Here is an 11,882-nt window from a genome sequence, read left to right on the forward strand (position 1 = left end):
CCCCACACGCATTCATTTCAGCATATTTATATAATGCATTTGCTTTGATGGGCGTTTGTATATGTATACAATTTGTTTCTATTAGATGTTTTTTTATTTTACTTTTGAATTTCAGGTTCATTAGAAGAATTTTTGGCTGTTGCAGTTGATGCAGCTAAGAGAGCTGGAGAGGTTAATCAAATTAAATGAAGCCCATTTGATCTTTTTCTTTTTAATCTTTTTCAAAGTTTCCAAATTGTTATCGTCCCCTTTATCAAATTTTCAGCCATTTTTTAAAGTCGTATTTTTGACTTTGTTTTCTTGATTCTTTGTGTTAAATTTCTGGGTTTTGCAGATAATACGCAAAGGATTTTACGAGACTAAGATTGTGGTGCACAAAGGCCAGGTAGCTTTTTTATCTCTTTATGAGCATTTGTGTGTATATATACTTAACTTTTTACTTCCTCTTTTGTTTATTTTCACCGGTAAGAAGCTCTGAGTTATGTGAAAATTTTCTTTGATCTCAATTTTAATGATGTATAAGTAAAAGAATATAAGGCATGCGAAGAACATAACTCAAGTCATCATAAACCAAAACCATTATTTGATAGAGTTTAGAGCTTTATAATTCTTACATATTGAAATTTGTTTCGTAGAAAAAAAAAAAACTAAGTACCTGAATACATATGGCTTTCAGGAGTTACATCTTAAATTAGATCTATATATATTAGCAGTGACGAAGCCACAAGGTTATAAGGGTTCGTCGAAAAATTGCACAGTGTATATAAGTAAAATATTACGTTTTAGAGGTATATAATACATATTGAATACCCTTTGTCGGAATTCTTTTTAAACTTCTTTGAAATTTGAATACCTTTGGGTAAATTGTTAGCTTCGCCACTGTATACTGCTCGTTCTATACAGTTGTGCTAATTGTTACGAAGTTGATGAATTGTCTTTGTGATGGCTATGTAAGAAATGTAAATAGCTTATGTTATTTTTGTCCTTGCTATGAGTAGAGTTAATCATATTTCTTTCAATTTTTACATCAGGGAAAACATAGTAATGTTTACTATTACAATATAAATGTCTACATCTTCACTTTACAAAATATTTATGTTATTTGAATTAGTTTTACATTTGATATATGATATTACACTATCGCAATTGCATCTCTACCTTAAAAACCTAACTTCTTTTCCATGAGTGTAATGGCTTGTGAAGGAGATGATTATAAATATGTCCACAAAGACTTGAGTCTTGACACAAGCATTGTTGAACCAACTCACGATAAGTTCTTCATCAAAATTGAAGTTGAATTTTTGAGGAAACAGGAACAACAAGAAGAAGATGATGATAAACCCGATTACCTCCACTTAGAGAGCAGTACTGAAACAAATTTTATAATGCGAGTGTCTGCACATAGACAACCAAGGATTTTAGGTCAAATATGTTCTTTTGTTGATAGGATTGCCAATGAATCTTATAACATGAACAAGAAGATACTCCCGGTGAATGTTTATATTAGCATTCCTGTTGCTCTACAGAAGAAAGTAATGACTTTTTACTTGAAGAAAGTAATGACTTTTTAGCACTCCTAATGAATGTTTATATGCGTCGCATATGGTAAAAAGTCATTACTTTCTTCTACAGAGCAACAGGAATGCTAATATAAACATTCATCGGGAGTATCTTCTTATTCATGTTATAAGATTCATTGGCAATCCTATCAACAAAAGAACATACATGACCTAACTTCCTTGGTTGTCTATGTGCAGACACTCACATTATATGCAACATTCTTGCAGTTGTACGCCTCAATAAATTGTTGCGTGACAATCGAGACCGCACCTTAAAAGTTTTTGTTTCAGTACTGCTCTCTAAGTGGAGGTAATCGGGTTCATCATCATCTTCTTCTTCTTGTTCCTGTTTCCTCAAAAATTCAACTTCAATTTTGATGAAGAATTGATTGTGAGTTGGTTCAACGATGCTCTTGTCAAGACTCAAATCTTCGTGGACATAAATATAATTATCTCCTTCACAATCCACTATACTAATGGAAAAGAAGTTAGGTTTTTAAGGTAGAGATGTAGTTGCGATAGTGTAATATCTAATATCAAATGTGAGACTAATACATAAATATTTTGTAAAGTGAAGATGTAGACATTCATATTGTAATACTAAACATTAATATGTATTCTGTATGTAAATTGAAAGAAATATGATTAACTCTACTCATAGTAAGAACAAAAATAACATAAGCTATTTACAACTCTTACATAACCATTACAAAGACAACTCATCAATTTCGTAACAATTAGCACAACCATATAGAACGACCAATTGTGGCGAAACTAGGAATTTACCCAAGGGTATTTAAATTTGAAAGAAGTGAAAAAAAAATTCCAACAAAGAGTAATCAATATGTGTTATATACCCTTTTCGACGAGAAGTGGTCAACTGACCATCGTATAACCATGTGGCTTCGCCACTACCAATATATATAGATCTAATTTAATGATGTAACTCTTGAAAGCCAGATGTATTCAGGTACTTAGTTTTTTTCTTCTATGAAACAAATTTCAATATGTAAGAATTATAAAGCTCTAAACCCTATCAAATAATGGTTTTGGTTTATGATGACTTGAGTTATGTTCTTCGCATGTCCTATATTCTTTTACTTATACATCATTAAACTTGAGATCAAAGAAAATTTTCACATGACTCATAGCTTCTTACTGGTAAAAATAAACAAAAGAGGAAGTAAAAAGTTAAGTCCACTAATGGACGTGGTAATTAGCCTAATATTGGAATCAATAATTTCTAGTTACAACAAAGGAAATATAAAAGGTTCCACTATTTATTTCTATTGAAAACTCATAAGGATTGTTTCATCGTTAAAATTTTTATTATCAAAGACATTCAGCTTCACCAAAAATATAGAAGAAGAAGAAGAAGAACAACTATAGAATTAACTGACACTCATAAAAGATAACATACAAGGAAAAAGCTATACATGATATATGCCAAACAAAAAGAATATTTTCTTACGGAACACAGAAATTTTCCAATTGACAATGATTTGATGGAGAGAAGAATTGCTTAATACATTTTAATAGTCCACTTTTATAAAGTGAGAAAGGAAGAGAAAAGGCAGAATGCATGAATCTGTATTAATTGTTGAAAGTTAAAAGGAACAAATATTGAATGGATATTCTAAAATCTAAATGTTGAGATAGTTACATTGCTATTAACGGAAGATGAAAGTAACACTAAGGATTTGAATAGGCTATAGCAAGTGGGTACAAATTTATTATTCATTGCGAAGGCGAATTTATGTTTTGGTACAAGAATACCATAGGATTAGTGTTTAAGTGATGGGTAAAATGGTCTTTCAACCGATGTCAAATAGTCGAGTTACCTCCCGGATTAAACCGATGTCAAATAGTCGAGTTACCTCTTCTTTGACAAACTTGTTTCCGACCTCGGCTATCGGGCACTTTTTGTACCTTATCGGTGAGATACTTGGGTCCAGGCTTAGCTTGTGCACGACCACCTCTACCGGGATACCTGTCATATCCGCTTGTGATCATGCGAAATAATCAACGTTAATTTTAAGAAATCAATAAATCCTGACCTGAGCTCGGGGTTGAGGCTTGTCCCCGAGTGGAATTTTCTCTCCAGGAATTTTTCGAACAAGGCCACTTGTTCGAGTTCTTCCACCGTGGATTTGGTCGCGTCTGTCTCTTCGGTACCTGAAAATATCTTGGTACCTGGTGGGGATCCGACGACTCCTCTCCTTTGCCATCTTCACTTGGCTCGAGAGCAGGCGTCGGTTCCTATAATTGCAGCGTTGAGTTACTTCCCTCTAGAGCTGGAAACCGATACCGCCTTCATTTCCCTTGCTGCTGGTTGATCCCCTCTTATTTGTTTGATTCCCTCTGGGGTCGGGAATTTCAGCATTTGGTGATATGTTGATGGCACAGCTTTCATCTCATGTAGCCATGATCTGCCAAGAATTATGTTGTAGCCCATGTCGTCGTCCACTACTTCAAATAAGGTAGTTTTAATGACCCCTTTGGCGTTCATAGGTAGCAAGATCTCCCTCGGGTTGTCACACTTGCTAAGTTGAACACGACAAGGAGTTTTGTTGCCGGAATGATGCTTCCGATTAGCTTGGCTTGTTCCAACACTCTCCATTGAATGATGTTGGCTGAACTTCCTAGGTCAACCAAAACACGTTTAATCTTGAAATCTAAAACGTTAAGAGAAATTACCAGGGAATTGTTGTGCGACAGTAGAAGTCCATCGGTGTCTTCTTTATTAAAGGTTATGTCGTCCTCGGCGACTTTCTAGAGCCTCTTGCTATGGTCACCGATACCTTTGTCTTTTTTGCTGCCGAGAAGGTTTCACCGTTGATCTCATTCCCCCCAAAAATCATGTTGATAGTTAGTCAGGGAGGGTCTTCCCCTACCTTCGAGGGCTCTGCATTATCGCGACTGCAGCCGTAATTGTTCTTAGCCTGGTTGCTTAAGAATTCCCTTAGATTGTCGTTTTTCAATAGCGTTGCTACCTCTTTGCGCAGATGTCGGTAGTCCCCAGTCTGGTGGTCATTAGTCCCATGATATTCGCACCATAAATTAGGACCTCTCTGGCTGGAATCAGACCTTATTAGCCTCGGGAACCGCGCTTCCTTGATGTTTCTCATTGCCGATACTAGCTCCACTATGTTGACATTGAAATTATACTCCGACACCTTGGGATAAGTGGAATCCCGGGAACCCGATACCTATTTGTCTTGCAATGACCTGTTATTCCAGTCGCGGTCAGTTCTTCTATGAGCGAACCTATCCCCTGAACGGAACCCTCTGTTCCTGCGTCCTTTGGCCCTTTCGTGGGGCAAAAATCGACCCTTATAAGATTGCCGATTTGTATCAAAATCATCCTTTGATTTATCCTTATTCTTTCTCGATCCCGACCCTTAGTTGATGCCGGGAACCCGAGCTGATCATCTTCTATCGTTATCTTTGATTCATGACGGTTATGGACATCCGCCCATGTAGTTGCCTGGAACTCGAACAGGCTTTCTTTCAGTTTCCGGAAGGCATCGGAGCTCCTCGGGTTCAACCCATTAGTAAATGCCTCGGGTGCTTATTCATCTGGCACGGCCGGTAACAGCATCCTTTCTTTCTGAAACCTGATCACGAATTCACGTAGCAACTCGGACTCTTCTTGCGAAATTCTGAATATGTCCGCCTTTCGGGCTCGGACCTTCCTGGCCCCGGCATAGGCCATGATGAAAGAATCTGCGAGCATCTCAAAGGAATCTATTGAGCGTTCGGGTAAGAGTAGGTACCATGTCAAGACCCCCTTCGTGAGGTTTCTCGGAACTTCTTCAGTATGCCCGACTCAATCTCATGTTGAGCCAAGTCGTTTTCTTTCACCGCCGTTATATAGGTGGTGATATGCTCCTGGGGTTTGAAGTCCCATCATATTTCGGTACGTCTGGCATTTTGAACCGCTTCGGAACCAACTCTGGTGCTGCGCTCGGCTTGAACGGCAACTGGTGTACTTCTTCGAGTCCGGGCCCTCCAGCGTTGGTGGTGCGCCCGGAATTTGGTCCATTCAAGTATGGAACTCTTTGGAAATTCTGATCCATCCGCTCGTTCATTTCTCTCATGAATCTCATGAGTACGGTTTTGAAGGGATCATTGCCGTTGTCGTTACCGGATCCGCTGCCGATCCCCACGGCTCCGTCGAAGCCGACCTCTCCCCTCGGGGTGTTGTTATCAACCCTTTGCGCTGTTTGATTTGCGGGAGCACCAGGAGGAACAACGCTTGCCTCAGTTCTGTCATGACATGGTCTTGCCTTGAAAGATGGCTCATGATGGCCTTTTGTTGTTCCCTCAAGATCCTTAACGTGCGTGTCCCCCATCAATGAGTAAATAATTTAAAAGATTATACAAATATTATTGACTAATATATTTGAGTTATAAAATAAAAATTAAAAAAAGTAAGTTTTATGAATGATGATCCTATTAGTTACTTCAATAAAGAAAGAAATTTTGCCCCATATACGTGCCTTACTGCAATTTCAGTGTATAGGTCATGTATTCTTGTTTTTTTAGGGGGAAAAATGCAAATAGAATATCATTACTATATTCTCACCAATGGTGCTTTATATTTTGGGGAAATGAATAATCCTTCTACCTTCTGTATTAGATGGAGAAACTGAAGTAAATGACAAGCTTCGTTTGTCAAAGTAAGAGTAAGTCATTTTGTTGTCATAGCTATACAAAGAACAAATACCATTGTTGTTGCATATGTTGTTAGTACGCGTCAGAACTTAACCTAGAATATAACTATTAATTTTGATAAGAATTCAAGCCTGTAGAATTCATGATGGATGACAAAAGTGCAAATTGAAGTAGGGTTCAAAATCAAGAAATTTAATGAAATCTAAAAGACACTTTATAATAATATAGAAAATATTACTTATCCTGAATAGGTGGTCAGGTTCTTGACCGAAAATTAATCTTGATTCATTTTGCTCCTCTTAGGTCCTTGTTTAAGCAAGAAGATTTAGCATGGTACAAGGCGGAGAGTTAGAAAATTCACTTTCTTGTGATTGTTTATTTTACTCCAATTAATGCCATCGGTTTATGGCTACAATAGAAGAAAAATAAAGTAACAAAGAGATCAATACTTTCTGCTGAAAACAGTAAGAATCATTTCCAAAACCAAATATGCATAGACAACAATATCGAATTTCGTAGATATAGATACAAAAATATATTCAAATAGAGGAGCAGATATAAAATAAGCAAGACACTTATAAAAAGTGCATTAACAAAGAAGATAAAAATTTACCTGCGAAGATTGATTGTGTGTGCCTCTCGTGGACGAATATTGACTAAGGCCAGTAACCAGTAGCTAATGACGAACATGTATAATAAATCATAAGAATAATGCTAGTACCGGAAAGCAATATTTCATAATTAACCTCATATTTTCTATAATTCAAGATGACCAACTACAAAAAATAATCTTATCAAAAAAATATTTTCACATAAATAGTGTCTTCCATACCAACAGGGAAAAGGAAACCAAGTGAACATTTGGGAGGGAAAACAAAAGAAAACAGTGGAGGAAACGGAAAATAAACAAAAGAAAAAAAGACTAAATCGTTCTACACCACTATCAAAATTCACTACCTACTCTTGATGTTTGAACAACTTGGTTTATAGTTTCTGCACTCTAGATAATGGACAATCCACAGAAAAGTTTTGTGCAGCAACTGTACCTATAAATCAAGAAGAACATCTAAAAATTAGTTAGAATCTCGAAAGTCACATTGGAGAAAACATAAAGGTCTAAAGGAGAGTATGAGAAGGTGACAATGGCAATTATAAAAGGCCAAATTGGAAGAAAGGATATACGTAAGAATTTCATAAGTTTTTTCTTTGGAAAATGAAAAGGTTCTGAATGCATGTATCAGAATAATTGCTTAATATTTCTAGATAAGTTTTAAAATTTAAAATGGTGTAATATACGTTTTTGTACATTTATATTGAAGGAAGCAAATAAAATGTTACTTTTAGGTAGAGGGTAAATCAGTCACTTAGTTTTTGAAGGACACTTTAGTAAAATAATATCACCTAAAAGTCTTCACACTTATAATATAGTATGATGATATATATATGTGTGTGTGTGTTTTGGCTCATGAACATTTTTCATTTGTATTCTTGTTTATTTAATTAGTTTTAAATAAGTATTTCGACCAATTCATAGTTTTTCTAAGTATGAATTGTGCTTCAGTGTGCACAATTCATTTGGCAGGATTGATAATTGTTTTCCATAACAAATATCCTCAGCAAAATGTTTACCTAGAAAATCATTTTTTGGATTATTATACATATTAATAATTAGTATTTTGGGTAGTATAAGCTATAATGGGAGCCATTTTTGTGATATGTTTGAGTATTAGAAGTGATATCATTGTCCAAGTATTGGTTGAAGCAAGTGATGTAGAATTAGAGTTGGAATATTTGGGAAGGAAAATGACTTCTGTCTATAAGCGAGGGAGATCGTTTCCTCCTTTTGGCACGAGATCAATTTTCAGAATTCAGGATGCGGAAAAATGATTTTATCAAGGAGAACATTTTCCTTAGAAAATGTTTTCCTATAAAAAAAACCTAGGTCAAATTTGTAAGACATATTATAGTAGGAGGAGCTCAATGTACCTTCTTAACGGATGTCACTTGAGTTATTATTCAGGTAAAAGTAAAAGGATGCAAGAATGTTTACTGTTCTATTTAGTTTTTGGCTTATGATGCATAGAAAGGCTCGGATAAGATATAAGTTAAGAATGAGTTTTGATTACTGCATATGTATGAACTTCCATTTTCCCTGTAATAAGTGTAGGTGGATTTGGTCACAGAGACCGACAAGGCATGTGAAGATTCTCATATTCAATCATCTCAAGCAACATTTTCCAAATCACAAGGTTAACTTCCACGGCTAGTGCTTTAAATTATATCGGTTGGTTGACTATATGCAATTGTTCTGTTTCTCATTGTTTGCTGTAATTTCCTTTGCCTTTAGTTCATAGGTGAAGAAACAACTGCTGCTTGTGGAGATTTTGAGCTAACCGATGAACCAACTTGGATAGTTGATCCTGTTGATGGAACAACTAATTTTGTGCATGGGTAAGCATAAATTTCTCGGTCCGTATATTCTGTGACAACCTATTTTTTATTGTTCGCTGAGCCACTCAAGCCATTTGTTGACACAATGTGATTATTGTAGGTTCCCCTCTGTCTGTGTCTCAATTGGTCTCACAATTGGAAAGATTCCAACAGTTGGCGTTGTTTACGACCCAATTATCGACGAGGTGAGAAATCTAGTGATCCCAAACAGTGAAGGAATTATGATCTCTACAAAGGGTTGAGGTCTTTTTTTTTGGGGGGTGGGGGGTGGGGGTGGGGTTTAGTTGGCTGATTGAATGTAATAAAGAGATTGGCTTTTGACATGTAGCTTTTCACTGGAATCCACGGGAAAGGTGCATTTCTCAATGGGAAGCCTATCAAAGGTATGTTGTGTATCTGTTACTGCATTGTATTTATACTCTATTGATCTCTAACTAGTTTTCTGGAATGTTTTAATATGTACAGTATCTTCAAAATCCGAACTTGTAAAGTCCCTCCTTGGCACAGAGGTAATCAACCATTTCTATTTTTGCTTTATAATTGGATCTCCGCAGGAATCCTTTAGTGCATGAATGGCAATGAAACAGAACCTTCTTCCGCAGTTTGACTGTTCTGTTGTAACTATGGATAATATGAACATAAAAATTGGATAATTGTTTCAAGAATACTATCTAACTCCAACTATGTCTGGTTAGGGCTAGGTTTCCATACACTCGGAAGTGGCATATAATTGGTGAATTAGGCATCCTGATTCCCATTTTAATAAAAGTGAAGGAACTTTATCAATATTTTTATTAACCGATGTGCTAGTAATATTTTTAGAATAACTTCAAATCATTTTAACTGCAATCAAGTCAGTGGTTCCGGTTTCTACGAAAATGTGACTGACCAGAAAAAAACTAGCAAAAGAACTGGCTATAGAACCTGCTTATCTTGTACTTGGAATTATGAAACATGTCTGTGGAAAAGATACAATTCTTTGGTCCCCGAATCTCTATCGAAGACCGCTTAAAAGTCTCTTCTTCTGGCAAGTTTTCATATGGTTATAGTTTTTACAGAGAAGTTGGTCATATTTTGGTGATGTACACTATAGTTAGAGGCGGACCTAGGTGTAACCTTGAGGAGTCACAGGACCCCGTAAACTTCGGCAGAGACCTTGTATATGTATATGTGTATATCTCAAAAATGGTTAATTTGAATCACTTGGCACGTTGAACACTAAAAGTCTTTAGGTGGCACTGGTTGCCGAATACCGGTGCCTCCATTGCATTAAAATCATGGTTCCGCCTCTGAGCCTATAGTAGACCTTATCTGAATTTACATGTATAAATTGCTGATTCGCTGTTGCTATTTGCCTCTTTGATGTGCTTAAAACTCTCAAATTTTGTTTGACTGGAGCAGGTTGGAACAACACGGGATAACTTAACTGTAGAAGCTACAACAAAGAGAATCAATAACCTGCTTTTCAAGGTAGGCGTCCAAAGTTCAGTTAAGAAATGTCTTCGGACACAATTAAATTAGTTTGAATGTTATATTACAGGTTAGATCCCTCCGAATGTGTGGTTCATGTGCACTTGATCTCTGTTGGGTGGCATGTGGAAGGCTTGATCTCTTCTATTTAACTGGATTTGGAGGCCCTTGGTAAGACAATATCTTCAATCTCATTGCATAGGATATGTTGCTGATGTAATGCTTCTACTTACAGGGACGTGGCAGGTGGCGCCGTAATAGTGAAGGAAGCTGGAGGTGTCCTGTTTGATCCGTGAGTAACACACATTTCTCATTGAACTCTTTTCCTATAACAAAAATGAACAATATGAAGTTTCCATGATCATTTTGGGGCTGTTGATTGAAATTGTGTTTGATCGCAATTCGCAACTAGTCTTAAAATAAATATGCAATTGCTTAATTAATTTGGAGACTGTTGATTGGAACTTTTTGTTGGAACTGTATTGATTGTGATTAGGCAATTGCTTAATTGCAATCAGTCGGATTTGAGATAGTGTCACAAATTGGCGGATTATGAATTACTTCAGACAACATTTTATGATAAAATATATAAGGACTTGAAACGTTATACTCACACTCAGAGACCTTTAGTTTGTCTCTTATTTATTCTCTATGGGAACAGAACATAAGAAGGCATGGATTTTCTATCTCTTCTTACCTTGAAAATGAAGGTTTCTGGAATCATTATCAACAAAATGCGGCATCCGTTTTCCATATTGAGAAATACACCAGAATGCCGAATGTCTAATGGAAATAGTTTCAAATGTTTATCACACTACAAAATAGCCTCTGATGCTTTTTCTTTTTTCTGCATCAGATCTGGTTCAGACTTCGACATTACAGCCCAACGGGTAGCTGCTACAAACCCTCATCTCAAGGACGCATTTATTGAGGCGTTGCAGCAGTCAGTATGGGTATCGTTGGAAATGAACGAAGCTCCTGTATAACCAGTTAAGTTCTTTCATTATTAAACCTGGTAAAGCTATTCTTTTGGTCTTACTCCATCTTCAGGATGTGTGAGCATATTAGGCCAAGAAAATTCACTTATTATCCTGCATTAGTAGTTTCTCTTAAGCATGCAAGTCAGCTTTATGATTAAGAGAGGAGACCGGATATTGCTACTGCAACTGATTTTCGTTTAGTCAGCTACTGTTATCTTGTTATAAAAAAGGGTAGCCCGGTGCACTAAGCTCCCGCTATGCGTGGGGTCCGGGAAAGGACCGGACCACAACGGTCTATTGTACGCAGCCTTGCCTTCCATTTCTGCAAGAGGCTATTTTCACGGCTCGAACCCTTGACCTCCTGGTCACATGGCAACAACTTTACAAGATATGCCAAGGCTCCCTTTCTACTGTTATCTTGTTATATGGCGCAAAGAACTTTCTGTAAAGCTCTTGTATGACCTTCAAATTAAAAATGTCATTTTGTTTCTTTCTTTCTTTGTTGATAGGAGAAGAAGCTAATAACGGGTTAATGCTCTGCGATAAATTTGGTAGAGAGATTCGGACTAACTGAAAGCCAACCATTATTTCTCAATTCTATCGGGGTAGGGGTAAGGTCTGCGTACACATTACCCTCCCAGACCCCACTTTGTGAGATTTTACTAGGGGTGTGCATTCGATTTATCGATTCGATTTTGACCCTTATCGATTATCGATTTGTACATATGCTTATCATTATCGTTTC

At 36.7% G+C, this 11,882-nt stretch overlaps 1 protein-coding gene across 1 annotated transcript in view; it reads left to right on the forward strand.

The window, feature by feature from the left end:
- Positions 1-11,634, forward strand: part of LOC109242737 (inositol monophosphatase 1-like) — an 11,738-nt gene extending 104 nt beyond the window's left edge. The window contains 12 exon segments of the mRNA XM_019409591.1: positions 116-171; positions 335-385; positions 8,404-8,442; positions 8,444-8,485; positions 8,584-8,687; positions 8,788-8,872; positions 9,016-9,070; positions 9,153-9,196; positions 10,089-10,157; positions 10,228-10,328; positions 10,393-10,449; positions 11,014-11,634. Coding sequence (XP_019265136.1) covers positions 116-171; positions 335-385; positions 8,404-8,442; positions 8,444-8,485; positions 8,584-8,687; positions 8,788-8,872; positions 9,016-9,070; positions 9,153-9,196; positions 10,089-10,157; positions 10,228-10,328; positions 10,393-10,449; positions 11,014-11,143 — 833 coding nt within the window. The 3' untranslated portion in view covers positions 11,144-11,634.

The sequence above is a fragment of the Nicotiana attenuata genome, chromosome 2 (genome assembly GCF_001879085.1).
Source record: "Nicotiana attenuata strain UT chromosome 2, NIATTr2, whole genome shotgun sequence".
Lineage (NCBI taxonomy): Eukaryota > Viridiplantae > Streptophyta > Magnoliopsida > Solanales > Solanaceae > Nicotiana > Nicotiana attenuata.